Genomic DNA, 21,943 nt, shown 5'->3' with positions numbered 1-21,943 from the left:
TTTTATTTTGGCCGGACAGCTTCTTCTGCTCGACTTTCCATTCCGAGGGAGATGGGAACGGAGAAGTAGAAATCCTTGACCTGAATTAAAGGCGAACGAGACCCAAACAATTCACGGAAACGAGCCTTTCAAATATTTCCTTCCCGGCCAAAGACAGCAATTTTTGATTCCTTCTCATTCATTCCAACGACAAAGACCCCCTATATGGGAAACATCCCAGCCTTCCAACAACGTGTGTGTATATAATATATATATACATACATACATATATATATATACATACATACATACACACACACACACACAATTATGTAATATATATATATACTTATATTATATATATATATATATACACACACACATATACATACACACACAATTATGTAATATATATATACATATATTATATATATATATATATATACACACAACTATGTATTATATATATATATACACACACACACACACACACAACTATGTATTATATATATATATACACACACACACACACACAACTATGTAATATATATATATATATATATATATATATATATATATATATATATATATATATATAACATAATTAAGAGCTGCATAAATTGTTGGCACTATATAAATAAAAGGCACTAAATCCCCGCAAAATATATTTGAACATATTTTGTTACATTATGAGCATTATTCCTCCCCATTTACATATTCCTTCCCTTTCCAATAGTTGGAAAAGGACTTCAGAATACGAGGTTGGATTTTAAGCAACTTCTGCCTTGGATCTCTTAAAATTCCCAAAATAAACCAATGCACTCAGACTACAGGTGTTGGAGGAGGCATTTCGCCCATATATATCGATATACATCTATACATTAATCTATATTCACAATTATACCGATGGCGCCAACGTGCAAGGAGCAAAGTAGCAGCAGGGAAAGTCTTGGGCTGGATTGCTTTGTTTCTATTACTTGACAGATACGTTGTTGCCCCCGACCTCTTGCCCAGTAACTTCCTTACATATTGTATAGTAAGGAGGGCCGCAGGGGCCATATGGTCTCCTGATTGCCTAAGGATCTTACGCTGCTCTCCCGAAAGACCACATTTCGCCTTCCGAAGAGTGCGCTTCCTCGTCCGGCCACCAGAGGGAGATCACGTGTACCATTCCAGTGTTTTCCAGCATATGGCTGGCTGAGTTTCATGGGAGTTGCAAAAAAAGAGTTAGGGTTAAGGATTGTCTGCTATAAAACAGCAAGTTCAGATATTATCTGCATTCTATCATCGGCATCCCAGCTCGATTCTCGAGTGTCCGTTGTCTCGGGTATCAGTAAATGGAGAAACCAATATGGCTTCTCATGCGGGTAGCCAACACCGCATTAATAATTCCCATGTCTTTCTAGCCTCTGCTGAGTCATGCGCCAGTTGCACATCAAAAGTATTTAGCAAGTTTGATTATTCTGTATTATTGAAATGATTACAAAAAAGGGGGCTTGAACTTTTGAAATATTGGGGGGAAACAAGCTCTGTGTGTTTATCCTGTTTCGTAGGCATATGTCAATCTGTGTTGAGCCAGACCACAATACCACCAATAACTCCATTCAGGTCTTTTGCCAGGAGGTCAATCACGTGATATACTCTGCGATCGAATAAATCCTCCGCTAACAGGAAACACGAGGCGGGCTGTTTATTATCCAATTCTTCAAACTATTTAAGAACGAAGCTGCAGCTGTGCGCTTTAAATTGGGCAACGAATGGAAAGATTCAGACAAATATCCGTAAATATTAACGGGTCGTTAGCAGCTACAACGCTTGCGCTCGTGTACCCGTATTTGCATTAATTTTATATAAAACATATTGCTACTAATAAAACTATAGTTTTGATTAAAAGGTTTTTATTTTTATAAAATTACATTTGTAGCTCCTAAAATATCTTAGCAGCTAAATTAAATATGAAGCACGCTGGAAATCACGCAGAGCCAACATAAATTAAATAAATAACTAATATTAGACCAAAATAACTAAAAATAAACAAAAATAAAATAACTAAAAATAAACAAAAATAATAACTAATATTAAAGATAATAATAATAATAATAATAAATATTAAACAATATTATTTTTAATATTTTTAATAATAAAAATAATGAATAATAATAAATCCAGTGAAAATTCTGATGGGGAAAATCATCGTTTTTTTCCCCCAGAATGGGTTCGGGAGGAAGGCTGGAGGTTAATATAAATTCCATAGGTCGTGGGGCGTCCATTCGGAGAGATGCTGCCCCGGTCACATTTCCTTAGTCTGGCAATCGAAAGCTGAAAGATCGCGGTTATTAAGGAAGTCAGACTCTGGATGCATTTGCCGCAGCTGGATATATATTATATTAACCCTTGCAACTCCCTCCCAAACAGCTGCATCCCCTGGAAGCCGCAGGTCTATTGTGTCCCAAAACTTTCACTCAATCTTCTGGGATTAAAGGGCTCTGGATGTGAAAATCCGTCTTGTGAGGATCATAACTTTTTTCTTTCTTATATTTTTAGTTTCAATTGTTTGATCTACAAACCTTTGTGAAAAATATGGAGAAAATCCAATCGATTTTCTAATTTGCCATCAAATTGTATGGCTCTCCGTGTTAGAGGGTAATACAGCGAGGGGATTTAAACATGCAATTTAAATTGTATTGCGATGCAGCACAAAGGGTTAAAACGTACTGCATCGAGGTCCTCTATCTCGAACACGCCCACAAAATCAATTCATTTTAGAGTGGCGTGGTCTTAATGAACCTTTACAATTTCAATTTAAACGTGATCTTTTAACTAGCGATAATCAAATATTTGGCCAAAAAAAAAAAAAAAAAGTAATAATTAATACAACGCGCTTCCTTACGTACGCTTTTATAAAGACTGCAGCAATTATTAGAAATAATAAAAATAAAAAATACATATAAACTAATCTGCATTGTGCGGAAAGCCTGGTCGTCTCCCCCCCCCCCCCCCCAAACATACAGTCCTGGCTAAAAAATAATAATAAATAATAAAAATAATAATAATAATAAAAAATTATAAAAATTTTTTACTTATTTTAATCTGCAAACCCTATTGAGTCCAATTGACCGTAACGAACCTTTATACCATAATACATGGTAAAACCTGACATTCTCCTTAATTCGGGAGAATCGCATTAAATCTCCCTTTTAACTCATCCTTCCCCAATGTCTCCTCCTGCGCATACTTGGAAGGAGGCCGACGCGTATTTTTGGAAGGTTCTGATACTAATGAGTGTGGAATGCGGACCAAATAACCGAGTCACCTGCTATACATGGGGGGCAAAGACCCCCCCCCCCCAATCCAAAGAGTCCTGGTACCGGTCCGGCTAACTTTCACCCAGAGAGCGTCGCGCAAATCCGTCCCGGGGGACTCGTCCGCGTCCGGACAATGGAAGGAAGAGGGTGTAGGAGGGAGGTTCATGCCGGTGACCCACGTATTGTCCCGAGGCCAGGAGAATGCTTCCTCTGGACCGGTAGAGCCCATGCGCGGCTCTCCCGGCCAGGAGTCATACAGCGTCGCTTTCTAGAGACAGAACGGCCCATTCACAAGAGCCTGCGGCTGATCACGTACGCCGAGGGCCGGCCGGAGGAAACCTCGCAGCACAAAAATCCTGTCTGATTAATTGTTTGAGTGAAACTTGGCAAACGTATCCGAGAGCATCAATGGGGAGAAAATACCGGAGTGATTAAGGAAGCACAAAGAGGCGAGCGCGGAGCATTATTTAATGTGTGAAAGAGATAGAACGGGGCAAATGCTATAATCTGTAATATTTATTTCCATGTAAGGGTGCACAATGTATGCACAGGAGAAAGTCCAAGCGACAGGACGGGGTTAATTCTAACCTATTGTGCATATTAATTACATGTTTACCTTAAAAACATTCATTAACAGGCTGTGGATAGTGATCTCTGGTATAATGGGAAATGGGACAAATAAGGACAATAAAAACGTATTATGGGCCATATTGTGGTCTGGCTCAATGCAGACAAGCTTTCAAATGGCTGGTGACCAAGATATATATACCGCCGGTGGTCGTGTCATATACAACATGTTCTGCTTACATATACACTCACTGGCCACTTTATTAGGTACACGGTGCTAGTACCGGCCACCCTTCGTGGCATACTTTCTACAAGGTGCTGGAGACAGAGGTTTCGGTCTGTATGGAGATGATGGCGTCACGCAGTCGCTGCAGGTTTGTCGGCTGCACATCCATGATGCGAATCTCCCGTCCCCCGCGTCCCGAAGGTTCTCTGTTGGATTGAGATCCGGTGACTGCGGAGGCCGTTGGAGTTCGGTGAAGTCATCGTCACGTCCGAGAAACCAGTTTGAGATGATGGTTTGTGACGCGGTGCATTACCCTGCTGGAAGGAGCCACCAGAAGACGGGGACACTGCGGCCATACAGGGATGGACATGGTTAAACGATGCTCAATTGGTACTAAGGGGCCCAGGAAAATGTCCCCCCGAACCATAACACCACCGGCCTGACCCGCTGATACGAGGCAGGTTGGATCCCGGCTTTCATGTGGTTGAGCCGGCCATCTGAATGTCGCAGCTGGAATGGAGACTCCTCAGACCGGCAACGCTCTTCCCGTCTTCCAGTGTCCGATTTTGGTGATTCTGTGGGAATTGTAGCCTCGGTTTCTGTTCTCAGCTGACAGGAGCGGCCCCCGGCGGGGTCTCTGGTGCTGTCGCCCCTCTGCTTCATGGTGCGTGCGGTGCGTTCAGAGATGGGATTCTGCGTACCTTGGGTGTAACGGGCGGTTATCCGAGTTACCGTTACCTTTCTGTCATCTCAAAGCAGTCGGCCCGTTCTCTCACCTCTGACACCAACAAGGATATTTTCTCTAGAGACGGTTTGGGTGAAAATCCCAGTAGATCAGCAGTTTCTGAAATACCCAGACCAGCCCGTCCGGCACCAACAGCCACCCCGCCACGTTCAAAGTCACCGAAATCCCCCTTTCTTCCCCCATTCCGATGCTCGGTTTGAACTTCAGCGAGTTGTCTGGGCCACTTCGGGCCGTTTCCCACAATGAGGCAAAACTTGTAGACTGACTAATTTTTATTGGTATGTAAATAGCCACAGCCTGCCCGCTGTATGGATGATAACTGCTGGCCATCACCGCCTAAACGCTGCTAAACTTTTATTTCTAACGACATCAGTTATATTAACCCCATAAATAACGCGCGGGCCGATGAACAGCACAGTATAAAGATGAGACATTGTGTATTAATCAGGCGGTTTAGACGGAAGGGAAGACGGGGCGGCATCATTTTCAGTAATGATATAATGACGATATGATGTAACTCAAGGTCCGACACGATGTAACTTGAGACCGGGTCTGAAACGCAGGCTTAAGGTGAGTGTGAGTGGAACCGATGAGTAAACAAAGGACTATCCGCGACGCCAAGCGTGCGGCGTACATCCCATCGCACCTTCGACGGGCGTCAATGAAAAGCGGCGTGAAATCAATATTAATGAATTTTAGATAAGCGAATGTTTCGCGTGCATTGATTTTGGGAGGTTTGTTAAGATTACGAGTCGTTTCGACTTTACACCTCCTGAAAAATGCACTCGAAAGGTTAAAGAGGTGAAACGGGGGACAAAATACAGCAGAATAAACTACCAGTCAAACGTTTGGGGCCACTAAGAAATGCTCTTGTGTTTTGGAGAAAAGCACATTCTGCCCAATAAAACAACATGAAATGGATCAGAAATCCAGCGCAGACGGGGTTAATGTTGTAAATGACTAGCGACCCTTTTGCGATGTTACAGAGAGAACTTGTTTTCCATGAAAACAGCTGAGTGACCCCAAACTGGAAGGGATTCCCAACCAGTTTTATTTTTTATTTCTGGTATCAGATTAAAAATACGTTTTCAAAAATATTGAGCTGTTTTTTCTTCTTTAAATCAGTTGTAGTTTTTGCCCCGTAATATAATGTTTTCAGGCAGCCGCATATCAGCCGTTTGTATGATTCTCGCTCTGTTATCTGATCCCCGATCTACTAAACACCCTGACTCCTTATCATACTGCCTGCGGGGAGCAATAGAATGACTCTGTCTAAGTAACTCAGACTCTATAGTCTATAAGCATCAGCTCAGTGTGGTGTCACTGTGGTCACCAAAAATATCACATGACTGTCAGCAACAGCGGCTCTAGGTGTGCAGATAAAGGGAGTTTATTGGAGCAAAATGAGATAAAAGCAGGTTTCTGCCTTTTACTGTATACAGCGCTGGGGGTTATATTACTGTATACAGCGCTGGGGGGTTATATTACTGTATACAGCGCTGGGGGTATATTACTGTATACAGTGCTGGGGGGTTATATTACTGTATACAGCGCTGGGGGGTTATATTACTGTATGCAGCGCTGGGGGTTATATTACTGTATGCAGCGCTGGGGGGTTATATTACTGTATACAGCGCTGGGGGTTATATTACTGTATACAGCGCTGGGGGGTTATATTACTGTATACAGCGCTGGGGGGTTATATTACTGTATACAGCGCTGGGGGGTTATATTACTGTATACAGCGCTGGGGGGGTTATATTACTGTATACAGCGCTGGGGGGGTTATATTACTGTATACAGCGCTGGGGGTTATATTACTGTATACAGCGCTGGGGGGTTATATTACTGTATACAGCGCTGGGGGGGTTATATTACTGTATACAGCGCTGGGGGTTATATTACTGTATACAGCGCTGGGGGTTATATTACTGTATACAGCGCTGGGGGTTATATTACTGTATACAGCGCTGGGGGGTTATATTACTGTATACAGCGCTGGGGGGGTTATATTACTGTATACAGCGCTGGGGGTTATATTACTGTATACAGCGCTGGGGGTTATATTACTGTATACAGCGCTGGGGGTTATATTACTGTATACAGCGCTGGGGGTTATATTACTGTATACAGCGCTGGGGGGTTATATTACTGTATACAGCGCTGGGGGTTATATTACTGTATACAGCGCTGGGGGGTTATTACTGTATACAGCGCTGGGGGGTTCACACGCAGCGTGATACATTGTTCCGTGATTTCTTTGTCCCGTGTTCCGAAAGGGAGTCCCAAATTCCAGCTGTGTGCCGGTCACGTTCCTGCCGCCTCGTAACGAGACGTTTACCGGCTGGCTACAGACAGGAAGCTCGTCTTGCGAGGACTTCGAGTTCATTTTATTGTTAAAAAAAAAACCAAAAAAAAAAACAAACCATCTATTTATAAACCGACGAAGGAAATGCTAAAGAAAAAAGGAAAAAAATTAAGACTTCCTCTTAATGGAAGGGATTTCAGGAACAGGAAAGGCTCGGGGAGCATTATTTCCGCAGCCGGCTACGAAACGTTGGCCCCGGCAGACAAAACGATTTTTCTCAAGATAGATAAAATTCTACTTTGATTTCCCACAGAAACAAACACCCCGGGGGGGGGGAATAAAGGAAAGCGTCGCAAGGTTTTTGTACACAAAGAAAGCCTTTCCAGCCCCAAACCAAGAGAGGCAAAAATAAACATTTTTAAAGACTTCATTACAACAATGGTTGAGGTCCTGCTCACGTGGTACATACGTGACACACGGGACTCCTGGATTCGCCACGCAGTCTGCTGCATACGTGCGACCGTGGCCCCCCGGACAGGCAGCATCCGCCGGCTTTTCCCAGGATTGTTTTTATTTTTTACGAGTAAAGGCTCCAAGGTGCGCACGTTCACACAACCCACCGGCGCTCTATTCTTTATCACAGCGTCCGTCGACGGTTGCTACGGCGATAAATCCCCTTTTTAGGTATAACCTCTATATGAGATTGCTAGCTCTGCGTGCTAGAAAAAGTCTGATCGCTGCTACGGCGACCCCTCGCGAAGGAGCCACGCGCTGCAGCTTCTCCTAAAGAAACTTAATCCGCCCCAACGCATTAATGAACGCGGATTAAAGGGGTTACAAAGTATTTAATACGCATTCTTCGTTGGGGGGGGCTGCATGGGTCTCTAAACCGTCCCTTTAACCCTCTAGAGAACGCGTTTCATGTTTTGTCTAAGAGAAGGGACGGATTTAAGCAGCCAATCAGGAGCAGGGAGACAGAGGCGCTGTACCTCCGGAGATATAACGGGCTGTACGCGCGGTGTTATGGCCGTCACGCTGCCCCGGCGTCCCGGGAACCCTTAATGAAAGCTAAAGTAAACATTCGGCTCTGTTTGGGGACTTCGGAGGCAGCGAGGGAAGTGCTAACAAAACACAATGCATGTCAATCACGGGGCACCTCCAGGAGCAGTGCAAACCCCCCACCCCCAGACCCCTGCTGGGGCAAGAGAAACAGGGGCCAAAAGCTCTACAAGCACCACAGAGATCTACAGAGAAATTATTACTTTACTGGGAAGGTGGTAGATAAGTGGAGTAACCTCCCATCAGAAGTGGTAGAGGCTAATGCAGCCAGGCAAATAATTCATGCATGCAGGGGCATAATTAGAAACCACAGGGCCCTGGTGCAAAAATTGCCAAGCAACATGTCCCACGGTGCCACCTTTGCCCCAAACAGCTTGTAAGTGCCTTTACTCCCAAGCAGCTTATCAGTGCCATCCTAACCCCCCCAAACAGCCTGTTTGTGCCATCTACGCCCCTAGTTTTTCTGGGACATCATTGCCCCCAAACAACTTGTTTCTTCTTTGCCCATTACCCCCCCTTTCTAAATAATTTTGAGCCGGTACAGGGAGACAGGAACAAGGGGTTGCCTCAGGCCCCGGCGCAGTTGCGACCCCTGTAGTTACGCCACTTTATGCATGGGGTAGACATCCGGCTCCTGAATCTAAGACGAGACCAACGACGGATTAAGGTTTGAGTCTTTACAGCAGGAGAAACGGGCGACTAGACTGGGGCCGAATGGGGGCCGATCTGCCGGCAGGTTCTATGTTTCTATGCAAACTGTGTTAATTTAATCCCACTGCCCGCCCGTTAGCCCCATGGAATTAACCCTTTCACATGCTGTTCTCTAGTGGCAAACAGCTTCAGGACTCATCGCCGTCGGTAACTTTGGGTGCCGGCTCAGTGATCCCCCGCCGCGCGATCCTTATGACAGTGATCTGGCGCGCCTGGTGCCAACATGTCTGCCATACTTTGGCTTAGGACTGGTAATCCAATGTTTGGACGCTCGCAGTCTGTTTACGGTGAAGCCGTAGCTTTGCAGAATTCACAGACCCAGAATAGCTTGCAGCGCGGATAAAGTGACATTACGGGACTCCGCGGCTTCCTACGGGCTGAACCTGGCCGGCTTTTGCCAATCTGTGCCTTATTTGAGAGGTTTTACTGCCCCCTACAGGCAGAAAGGTGAAATGTGCAAAGCCACCGTATTACATTACATTGATACTCGTAACATTAATCGCAGCCCCATCAAACGTATCCCCCGCATAGCCGGGGACAAGGAGGATTCTGTATACGAGGGCCGGAGGACCCCTTAAAGACTGCCGATGTAGTAAAGCTGGTTGTGGCAAGCGAGTAAGTGCCCCGTCTTATTATCTTATATACTATCCTGTGTAGGTGTCTGTTTTTTCCCAGGGGCTGCCCCCCACTTGATGTTTATCAAGGGTTACACATCAATTTAAAGGGGCAATATTTACAACAACAACAATTTCCATCCTGCTTTAAATACTGTAATTTTGTATGTGAATCTAAACAAAAAATCCATCCATTTTACTTCAAAGACATATGGATTTTGGAATCTCGCTTGTAAATGTCAAACGCCCTTTAAATGGAATATAACAAACTAGTATATAGTAATACCGTATTGGCTCGAATATAGGCCGCTCTTTTTTTAAAGACTTAAAGTGGGGGTGCGGCCTATATTCGGGGTCTAGCGCCGGACAGGCGGCAGGGTTAGGATACAGATCCCCGGCAGCGGTGCAGGGGACCTGCATCCTACTCCCCGATACGCTCAGACAGCCTCCCCTGCCAGCACTTTCCACGGGGGAGTCCCGGCACGGGAGGTTGTCTAAGCGCATCGTGCGGACGGTCACCGGCTGCGGAGGTTGTTTACGCGCATCGCCGCAGCCGGTGACCGTCCGCACGATGCGTTTTACCTCTGCCCCCAAGACTTACCAGAGCAGACATCCGCTGAGTGCCGGTACCGGAAGTTGTATACGCGTATTGCGTAGATGTCCCCTGCGCAGATAGCCTCGCAAGACACCCGGGAGTCTGCTCTGGTAAGTCGGGGGGGGGCAGAGTGGCAGCATATCTCGGGGGGGACAGTGGCAGCATATCTCGGGGGGGGCGCAGAGTGGCAGCATATCTCGGGGGGGGCAGAGTGGCAGCATATCTCGGGGGGGGCGCAGAGTGGCAGCATATCTCGGGGGGGGGGCAGAGTGGCAGCATATCTCGGGGGGGGGGGCAGAGTGGCAGCATGTCCATTAAAAAAACACCAAACTTTTAGGGTGCGGCCTATATACGGGGGCGGCCTATATCCGAGCCAATACGGTATACCGTAATAAGAACAAGCTGCATGTAATTATAATGTCCACTAGGTGGCGACATGTAACCAGTAATTAGATACACAGCGGAAACACAAAATCAAATCGATTTAACTGGGAATCGCTGACTGGTTACTCAACTTAAGTCGCTGCGTCACGTAAACAAGAACTGGAAACGTACACACGGCCGGGCTCTGCGGTCCGATCTATGACGAGAAGGGTAGGAAGGTACAGGGAAAAAGGCAGTTTCCCTAAGTCTGCGGCTACCGCCAGAAGCTTCCCTTTTCATGCTTTGCCTGCAAATCCACGTCTACAATAATAAAGATGTTGGGGAGAACTCTTATACTTTTTTTTATTACTTAATATGATGGGCGTTCCAGGCCGGCATTGAGAAAGCGGTCACCCAAATATGTGTTCGGCTCCTAAAAAAGGGACACGATTGCGCCTTTAAGTCATACGTGTTGTGCTTTAGTGGTGTTAAAAACTGCAAAAGCACTTGAATTAAACTTATTCTAAATTTCTAAATATTCAGAAACAAAAATTAAATACATTTCAATAAAACGTACAGTATGCTATGCACGGATCTTTGTTCATTTCCCTGCAGCGGGTCTTTATTAGCACCCAGTCACACCATGGCTGCGGTCGCAAAGTAAACCAATTCGACTGTTAATAAAGGACAGAGACGTTGCTTTCTTCAGAAAAGAAGGTGTGAGCTTTGCTTGCCTGGTCACAAGATACACCTGTTCGCAGTATCAAGGAAGTTAAAGGGGTATGCTAGTGTTTAGAAGTTTGGGGTCACACGTCCTTGTTTTTGAAAGAAAAGCACATTTTGTCCATAAAAATAACATGAACTGGATCAGAGATACAGCGCAGACGGGGTTAATGTTGTAAAATGACTATTGTAGTTCGATTTTTAATGGAATCTCTTCATAGCCGTACAGAGGCCCTTTATCACTCCTGTGTTCCAACGGCCCTTTATCACTCCCATCACTCCTGTGTTCCAATGACCTTTTATCACTCCCATCACTCCTGTGTTCCAATGACCTTTTATCACTCCCATCACTCCTGTGTTCCAATGACCTTTTATCACTCCTGTGTTCCAATGGCCCTTTATCACTCCCATCACTCCTGTGTTTCAATGGCCCTTTATCACTCATCACTCCTGTGTTCCAATGGCCCTTTATCACTCCCATCACTCCTGTGTTGCAATGGCCCTTTATCACTCCCATCACTCCTGTGTTCCAATGGCCCGTTATCACTCCCATCACTCCTGTGTTCCAATGGCCCTTTATCACTCCCATCACTCCTGTGTTCCAATGGCCCTTTATCACTCCCATCACTCCTGTGTTCCAACGGCCCTTTATCACTCCCATCACTCTTGTGTCCCAAAGGCACGTTGTGTTCGCTGATCCAAGTTTAAGTTTAAAAGGCTAATTGATTGTTAGAAACCCTTTTGTAATTATGTCACAGCCAGAAATGTCCTTGTTTTCCATTAAAAAAAAAAAAAAAAAATACAGCTAAGTGACCCCAAACTTTTGGATGGCAGTGTATTATGGTACAGAGAACCAGAAAAGAAAAAAAAAAAAGCACTTTAGACACTTACTGGCCACGTAGGGAGGACTTTTTCTATGTCATTAAGATTAATCTCTCCCCCATCGTCACACTTTCCTTTTCCAAACCTATAAGAAAATAAAAAGAAATATTTTTTTTATATATATATATATATTTTTTTTTGTTCCCCCCCCCGATAAGAAAAACAAAAATTCAAAAATAAAAAACCTTAATGACCTAAACAATCCAACATTATATTTGGATGAGCCCAGGATACAGATGCACAGAAAGCGGAACCAGTATCACCGCAGGCCAATCCCAGCGAGGTTCCCCAGAAAGGGGGGCCGGCGTGTTTCGGTAAAGTTTTAAAGTAGAAATCTTATGAAATGATAAATGTGTTTCTGTGTTTTAGAAACGATGTTGGATTTTTTTCGATATAGCCTTAAAGATTTTTACATTGACTGTGGGGGACCTTCCTGCTCAATCACCGCATTGAGCTGATACGTTATGGCTATGCTAATGAAGTCCTGATTATGCTAATAAAGTCCCTTTCTCCTAAATATATTATAAAGAGCTCCTTATATACTGGAATTAGTCATCTTGGTCCCGTGGGGTTTTTAAAGACCCAAATTCTTGCGGTTTACATATTAAAAACATGTAACAGTCCTACACATGCGCAGGTAGCCCTGTTCCAAGGATAAGACGTCTTATTTACTATACATGAAGCCCATAAGCCCGATGCAGAGGAATCAGCTGCTGAAAACCTTTATTTGCTTTTTTTTTTTTTTTTTTTTAGACCTTACCCTTCTCGGTCTATCTGGGGCAGAGGGTGCTTTGGGGGATTTCGCAGTTTTCGGTGAAATTGGGTAAAGTCAAGTTTTTCTGGTTGTAAATCCCAGGTTGCTCCACTGAAAAAAAAAATTTAAATAAAATAAAATACAAGGTTAAATATTTATTAACAATAATCTAATATAGAAATAGTATTATAATAATATAGATCAGACCCTTTCAGCCCCCACCCAGTCTCCTGCTGTTGTTCTCGTCTTAAATTCAGGAGCCGTATGCCGATCCCATGCATGTTTAAACCCCCTTGCTGTATTAACATGTACCACATCTACCGGGAGGCTGTTCCACTTATCCACAACCCTCTCAGCAAAAAAAAATTTATATCAGTCCAAACAGATTATAGGAGCTTCTATCCAAAAGGCTACTATACCGACGGAAACTCACACAATATTATGAATGAATACAGGAATTTTACCTTATCGAGTCGAATGTGCTTGCAGCCCAGATCTCGGTACCCAGCATGTCAAGGGTGCCATCTTTGTTACCATTCTGTGTAACAAAATAAATGAAGAATAAGGGGCGAAGCATCCTTTAGCATTATTCCTAAATAAATATTAACTTCCATACGTATTATTAAATATTATCGCTGGTAACTTATCAAGTTGCCAGAATTAACCCCCTTAAGGACCAGGTGTTTTTTTTGCCCCTCAGATGATACCATATTTTCATATCTAATTTACTAAAAATAAAATAAAATAAAAAAATGGTGAAAAAATTGAACACACACAGTTTTCTGAATTGTATTTAAAAAATATTTTATTTATTATTTATTGTTTTATATAGCGCCATCAAATTCTGTAGTGCTGTACAACAGGACCCGAGTATAGCGAGTTTGGTAATCGGACGGGGGATTTTATACAGCCTTGGAAGCTACCCGCAGACTGGGTGTAAGCGAGCGGAGCGCAGACGGGGCCGGGGCTCCAGCAGGAGCGGAAGGAGGGCTTTTTAATGATGCCCAGTAACATTGTGACGGACGCACATCAAAGGGGGTCCCGTGACTGCTTTGCCAAAAATGAACTGGGGTTCGAAGCAAGTAACTGACGCCCCCCAAGAAGTCATCTCCCCGAAAAAGCTGCACAGGCTGCAATGGGTTAAATGAGGTCACATTAATTGCAGTATTAATCGGTGTATAACGGTCAGAGGCGACCCACTCCTCAGCAGCACCGCCACTTGTGGCAGCGGACCCGGCACCCACCGATACATCACTACGAGCCGACCAATGACGAGAATCCGAGGTCAGGAAGGCATGAGCCTCGTCGCCATACCCGTGTTGGCGTTAATGAAAGCCTCGATATGTAGGCAAAGCAACGACGACGACCGAGCGGGGAAAGCAATCATTTAACCCCATGATCTGCCAGGCACTTAACTATGTTTCTCCGTGACGTGCCTGCCACCTCATTGGTCCTTAAGGGGTTAACATACATGTGTGCTTAATACCATGTGACTTGCCTTGATATTGTGTATTCTTAATAGTAATATGCGATACTTTATTGGAAACATAAATGGCTAAATAATAATAATTTGCATATGAATATAAAATGTCAAGCATTCAAAAGGTTAAGACAAACATTTATCACTAGAGGGCGCTACACAACCATCTGGGATGCCAACGTTTGCAGTGATAATGTTTAATAATAATAATAATGATAATAATTTACTTAACCCCTTTGTGACTGGAGGGTCTACACCACTCAGTGACCAGAGATTTTTTTTGGCCATATTTGGAATATCTTTCTACAAATATTATTCCTCCTTTTCCATGTTTGGTGGACCCACAAAAATATATAAAGTTTTCCCTTTATACCACTATATTTTTAACTAATCAGTTCCCAAAGCCATTCCCCATGCTCATGGATGGTTTGTTTTTTTGTTTGTTTCTTTGGGGTCCCTCCTCGTTTTGCGGACATTCATATGAATTGACAAAATTGGCTGATTTTGATAACATTTGTACGAACCAGATATATATATATATATATATATATAAAAGCTTTATTAGTGCTTCGTTAACATTTAACATGCTCTCATATGCACTGTTTGCCTAGGGGGCTGTCAGGGACACCGGGGCGAGTAACAGGCAGGGACACGATTGCAGTCCGTCCCTCCGTCACCACCCGGGGCACACGACAGAGGTCGCCCCACACAGCAGCCAAAAACAGGGTATCGTTCTCCTTGAAAAAGATGAAATCTGGTAACTTTGTAAGCCTTAATAATGCATTGTCTCTCGTAATAAGCATGAATGATACAACTAGAAAGCCCCAGGGCGTACATCTTTTGAGACTGAATCACGGCCTTGATCACATTTAAAAATAAAAAGTCCTGGCGCATGTTGTACCGAGCGATAATATCAAATAACCCAGATACTGGTAATAAAGCGAGAACAGAAAGATCCGTCTGTCGCGTGGACGAGAACAAAAGAGCAATTATTAATAAGAACAAAATGTAGCTGCTGTTATGCATGGTCCAGCATTTTTATAGCGCCATCATATCGGCAGCGCTGTACAAGGGGTTAACAGGACGTAAAAATTTGGACCTACAGAAACATAAGGGGAGGAGGGCCCCGCTCAAAGAGCTTACAATCTAAAAGGAGTGTCTTATGCAATTTGTAATCATTAACACAGATATTCTCCTATAAGAGAATACTATAACCCCCCCCCACCCTGTAACCGACCCAATCAGATCGCCATTCATATATCTCTTATGTTTCAGCTGTCTGGGGAGAGCTGGAGGAACTACACCTTCAGAGAATATGTAAGCGGAAGCTTCCCGGGTGAGCCAACGCAGAGCTCTCCTTCCTCTGGGGCAGGGTTAACCTCATGCAGAGGTGGGACTATCCCTAGTGGGCGGGGACTGGGTGTGGCCCAACAACTGACCATAAGTAAGGATAATTATCTGTCCCAAATGGTACAGGACCCGACCAGAGGGGGCGCCCTACTGGACCTAATATTAACCAACAGACCTGACAGAGTAACTAATGTGCAGGTCAGGGGGCATCTAGGAAATAGTGATCACAATATGATACATTATAACTTGTCCTTCAATAAGGGAACTCTTAGAGGAGCCACATGGGTCCCATTCTTTTTTATATATTTATAAATGACCTTGTAGAGGGATTGTATAGTAAAGTATCAATCTTTGCAGACGATACTAAGCTCTGTAACGTGGTTAACACAATAGAGGACAGTGCACGATTACAAATGGATCTGCATAGGTTGGAGGCTTGGGCTGGGATGTGGCAGATGAGGTTCAACACAGATAAATGTAAGGTTATGCACATGGGGAAGAAAAATCCAGGCTGGGAATATGTATTAAATGGGAAAACACTGGGGACGACTGACATGGAAAAGGACTTAGGAGTTTTAGTTAACAGTAAATTTACCTGTAGCGACCAGTGTCAGGCAGCTGCTGCTAAGGCAAATAAAATCATGGGGTGCATCAAAAGGGGCATAGATGCCCACGACAAGGAAATAATTCTACCCCTGTACAAGTCACTAGTCAGACCACACATGGAATACTGTGTACAGTACTGGGCACCAGTGTACAAGAAAGATATAGTGGAGCTGGAGAGGGTTCAAAGACGGGCAACCAGAGTAATAAGGGGAATGGGAGGACTACAGTACCCAGAAAGATTATCAGAATTAGGGTTATTTAGTTTGGAAAAAAGACGGCTTAGGGGGGACTTAATAACTATGTATAAATATATAAGGGGACAGTACAGAGATCACTCCCAGGACCTATTTATACCCAGGACTGTATCTATAACAAGGGGACATCCTCTACGGCTGGAGGAAAGAAGGTTTCTACACCAGCACAGACGGGGGTTCTTTACAGTAAGAGCGGTGAGATTATGGAACTCTCTGCCAGAGGAAGTGGTGATGGTAAACTCAATAAAAGAGTTCAAAAGGAGCCTGGACGTGTTTCTTGAAAGCAATAATATTACAAGTTCTGGATATTAGATTAATAGGGACAGAACGTTGATCCAGGGATTTATTCTGATTGCCATATTTGGAGTCGGGAAGGAATTTTCCCCCTGGTATGGGGCAATTGGCATCTGCTTCATAAGGGTTTTTTTGCCTTCCTCTGGATCAACACAGTAGGGACACAATATGTATATAGGTTGAACTTGATGGACTTTGGTCTTTTTTCAACCTTATGAACTATGTTACTATGTTACTTAACTCCCCCGCCCATGAAAAACAAGAAAGGGACCCAGAGACCCGAGGAAGCTGAGCTTCACCCAGAGAGACTCCGGGCCAAACCCAGAGGGATCCCAGGTATGGGAGGAAAGTTACATTTACCAAAAATTTTAATTTTCTTTCACTTGTTAAACCCCGTTCTAAAATATCTACAATCAACTAGACGTGGAATAAAGTAGATCTGGCAGCCGATTACTCACTACCGTAAAATGCAAAAAAAACCTGGTCTGGAGGAATGCGATGAATGTAATGAAAAGGTTTGTTTTTCACACAAGAGCTTTATTTTCTTTAGCGTTAGGTGTGGGGGGGGTAGATGTTTGTCGACTGAAACGTGGAGATTCTGACCACAAACGCGCCGGGGGGGGCTGCACAGAACCCGCGGCGAGTTGCGCTTTGGCACGGAAACGCATTATGCCATCTGTCTCGCTGACAAGAGATCCTCTAACATCCCAACACTTTAATTGAGAGAGCGGCTCTGGAACGTTGGCTGTTAGAGACATCACCCAAGTACCAGCCGGTCTAGAAACACTACCGTCGTTTAATATATTTCAGCCCCGTGTCTGTCCAAAGCTGAACCTTCCCACGGCATTACCCTGGCCAACTGCGCTGGAAGGCTATTCAACGTATTCTTGTGCATAATTGTTAATTTCTACCTCAATGAGGTTTTTGGGTCAAGCTGAACATATTTTGGGTTTTAATTTCCTTGAGATAAAATTATCATATTTGCACTTCTTGTTTGGGGGCCTTATTCTGCCCCAAGACCTATATGGGGCTAAAAGTTACTGGATCAAAAAAATAAAAATAAAAAAAAATCGTTCATAAATATTCAAGTCCAGAAAATATAAGGGCATTCCATTTCACTGTATATAAAGCACTTTCACAGAAAAACGGAACATGATTTTGGATTATATGACTAGTGTCACCGTACAGTGATTTATTGGGAGTTATATGCATTAAATTATAGCTCTAGACTAACAAACCGCGATTTATTTTAGCTCCATCTTCCATGCGTTTTTTTATATATTTATTGTGCGTTTGTTCCTTGGCGTTGCAATAAATACAGACACCTGCAGAGGATCACCATTATGCAGTAACGGCTCCAGGCCACTGGGTGGTGCTGGAGGACCTGTAACCTTCGGCAGCGATACAGGTCCATACCTTCCATAGGACTAAAGCTGGATTCCTAGGCAGACTAGACACTGACTCTAATTGTGACCACGGGCACCCTGCTTATTTCTTGGACTATAACCAATCTAATTATTTGCCAATGGCCTTTACGGTCTTTTATTTGAGTCTGTTTAGTGTTTATCTGTGGACAGGAGATAGACGCTCCAAAATATATCCACAAGGTCTACTACTGAGCCATAGTGTGGTTACAAAGTAGCCTCAGAACGTCTGACTAATACAGAAAATACTACGGATTTCCACAGAGAAACCCTGCTTCAAAAGAAGATAATATCTGGCATGATTTCAAATTGGGTTGTTTGTCTTCTGCTAGGTCTTCAAAACAAAAATCCAACATAGGTCGACCATGACCGGTCAGCAGAAAATTCTAACTCAAGCTAGGATCCAGAATCCCTCATCTGTCTCCATTGCACCTTCTATCCCTGCTGATTGAGAATTACTAGTTGTTTGGTGAACCTATTATTACATCTAGTGTTAAAATGCCCATTATAATAATAATAAAAAGATAAAAAATAATCAGAGTATATAAAAAATAACGTATGAGCGGTACCTGATTGGGACTGTAGGAAGTTCCTTTCTTCTTCGGGGAGGTTCTGCCGACATCAAACTGACTGGTGCACTCCACCGTCCACTGCAACAACAGAGCTCACATAAATAAAGCCTAAATGTATCAACAAACACACACACGCACGCACACACACACACTACTATATAACATACATACTCATCATACAGAACAGTCCGATACTTTGTTGTTACTCTGCGTCAGGACCCGGACAGGGAGCCAAAGTCTTGGAAGAGCCTTTTATAACGATCATAGATACACAGCCAGTGATGCCTCCTTTCTTTAATCACTTTTTGTTGTATTACTTCCACTGCTAGTCTGTTCCGGGTACCTACTACCTTTCTGTAAAGTAGCATTTTCTTACATTAACCCTCATTCTTCCATTCCTCTTTTCTTTTATTAATAATGGTCCTTTGGGGGGGGTTAATTTAACCCCTTGACATTTGTTCCTATCACGCCCGACCCCCCCCCCCCGCCCCCAGTACCCTACGGTGTAAATATTAAGGTTTCCTCTGGAAATTTATTTATTTCTGTTGGGTATCTCATGCAGAGCCAAGTCTGGGGTCCGGCTCATCCCGGGCTCTGCTCGGGGCGCTTAACGGCCGGCTCGCCCAACTCTGCTTGGCGTCACTGTAAACACTTTGGAGACATCTAGGCAAACCCCCAACCGCACGGAAGCCGAGACCCCCGGCAGGGCCAGGGCCATCGTTATCTCAACAATTTCATGTCCTGATGTTCTCTCCCTTCCATTCACAAAAGCTGCCTGAACCAATCAGCAACAATCAGCATTTTTATTTTAAATTCATTTTTATTTTTATTTAAGTTCATTATTTTTCATTTTGATTTAATTTCATTTTGTTTTTTTGTTCAGTACAGCTGTGCTAATAATGAGCATTAATAGAAATGCTTGATGAGGAACTGTAATAAAAACTGGATTTAAAGATTTGGCATAAAAAGTGTCAAATTAACGGAAAATCTAACAATGGGTGCAGAGCCACCTCCCGCTGCCCTGATTCTCCTGGTTTAGTCGTGAAGCCGCTAGGAGCACACGTGACGCTCACACGGACGGACACCTGATGCCTCCGAGAGACCGAGCTCGGCGGGCGATAATCACCTACAGCGGAGAAATCAGGCAGCGAAGCTCACGCTCCGCGTCGCTTACTATGGAGAAAAGATGAGGGGGGCATTAAGCCCCTTTAATACCTCTCAATGTGCTAGTCTGATTGTTACCACCTTTATGGGGGGGTTCTTTCTGCCCCAGCGGTTGGCCTATCCGTCTAAACCCTGCCTGAAAAATACACCGAGTGCATACATTAAAAGACAGACAACAAGGACAATGAGAGAAACCCAGAACCTGCGGGCAGACCGGCCCCATCCGGCCCCCGTCTAGTCTGCCCGTTTCTCCTGCTGTAAAGACTCAAACCTTAATCAGTCGTTGGTCCCGTCTTAGATTCAGGAGCCGTATGTCTATCCCGCGCATGTTTAATACCCTCACTGTATTACCCTCTACTACTTCTGCCGGGAGGCTGTTCCACTTATCTACCACCCTCTTGGTAAAGTGAAGGGTTATAGTGTAAATGGCCTTTAAAAGTCAAGTCTGGTTTTAGCTCACATTTTGCGACAGTAAATCTTGATGTGTTGCGAAGCATTCCCTACGTGTGCCTCGTTACTGCTATATAGCGCTAGAAGCATAAATCATACCCTGTAAAGAAATGTTTATGATATCTCCCATAGCTGCTGTGCGGCGGATGAGCAGATTCCGCTGAAACGGGGAACAGTTTACAGAATTATCCGTGTCCGGCTCGGGGGAAAAGAGAGACATTTAAATACGAGAGACCGGAATCTAACACTAGAGGCTCAGAGGCTGAGATGGCATATAAGGAAGTTTTACTTTACTGAGAGAGTGGAAGAGAAGTGGAACAGCCTCCCAACAGAAGTGGTAGAGGGTAATACAGTGAGGGTATTAAACATGCATGGGATAGACATACGGCTCCTGAATCTAAGACGAGACCAACGACTGATTAAGGTTTGAGTCTCTACAGCAGGAGAAACGGGTGGCTAGACGGGGGCCGAATGGGGCCGGCAGATCAGCCTTTCTGGTTGTGTTCGAGGTTCTCATGCTCTGTCTTCCTTTTACCAAACAGGAGAAGAAATATCAGTAATCAGGAGTTATCAGTCCGTCAATAAACCGTAAGAAACGCGATGAGTCTTCACTCAAAAGACCAAACTAAAAGTTTATTTCACTATAAAATCCTCTACGTAACTGCCGCCATCAATCAGCGGACCGGTCCGACTGCCGTGTCAGCCAATAAAAGATGGCGTCTCGGAACGCGTTGGGAGTTTTCCCGTTTGGCCATTAAACACGCAGACTTTCTGAACACGTTACACAGAGGTCACAGAGGTCTCTGCGTCATCGTATAACTGAAGTTATTTCCCATATTTAAGGCTATAATTAAACACATCACTTGGTGATTGGTCAGACCCACCGGCCCCGGTTTAACCGTGGCGGGGTTGCCCCGGATCACGCACCTGCGAGACGTTGGACTGGGTTTGGTCGCTTTCGCCGTCGCCCTCGATCTTGTCGGATAATAACCCCTGAACCTGATATTCCAGAACGTAGCTATCGATGAATCTCTCCAGCTCTTCGATTTCCTGGGAGCGGCTGCTTCCGGCTTCGGAGGACGCCGACGCCACCGAGGAGATCTCCATTACTTCTTCGAGGCTAAAAAATAAAAATATATATAAATAAAAAAGGATGTTCAAAAATAACCATTAAATATAATGCTGATCTGTCTCATCTCAGAAAACATACAACCTGCCGGTAGATCGACCCGTTTGGCCCGTTTTGCCAGCTTTATCAGTCGTCGGACTCGTCTTAGATTCAGGAGTCATATGCCTATCCCATGCATGCGTATTAACCTCACTGTATTACCCTCTACCACCCCTGCTGGGAGTCTGTTCCACTTATGTAAAGTAATGTCTTTATTGAAAGACTCTGCAAATATATGATAAACATTTTGTCAGGCTTGAGAAACGTCCCCAGAGAAGCAGCAAGTAATTTGCACTAACTCGTGGCAGATAAATCTGATAATCTAACAAATTACTCCAACTACAAACACA

At 44.0% G+C, this 21,943-nt stretch overlaps 1 protein-coding gene across 1 annotated transcript in view; it reads right to left on the bottom strand.

Annotated features, from left to right (window-relative positions):
• Positions 1-21,532, bottom strand: part of LOC149280900 (CBP80/20-dependent translation initiation factor-like) — a 65,022-nt gene extending 43,490 nt beyond the window's left edge. Inside the window, 5 exon segments of the mRNA XM_089499979.1 lie at positions 12,087-12,162; positions 12,838-12,942; positions 13,296-13,369; positions 18,809-18,889; positions 21,353-21,532. Coding sequence (XP_089356105.1) covers positions 12,087-12,162; positions 12,838-12,942; positions 13,296-13,369; positions 18,809-18,889; positions 21,353-21,532 — 516 coding nt within the window.
• Positions 21,533-21,943: the final 411 nt, after the last annotated feature.

The sequence above is a fragment of the Sceloporus occidentalis genome, unplaced genomic scaffold (assembly GCF_023333645.1).
Source record: "Sceloporus occidentalis isolate IW3139 unplaced genomic scaffold, rSceOcc1.0.p SCAF_144, whole genome shotgun sequence".
Classification (NCBI taxonomy): domain Eukaryota; kingdom Metazoa; phylum Chordata; class Lepidosauria; order Squamata; family Phrynosomatidae; genus Sceloporus; species Sceloporus occidentalis.
This window is presented reverse-complemented; position numbering and strand designations above follow the sequence as displayed.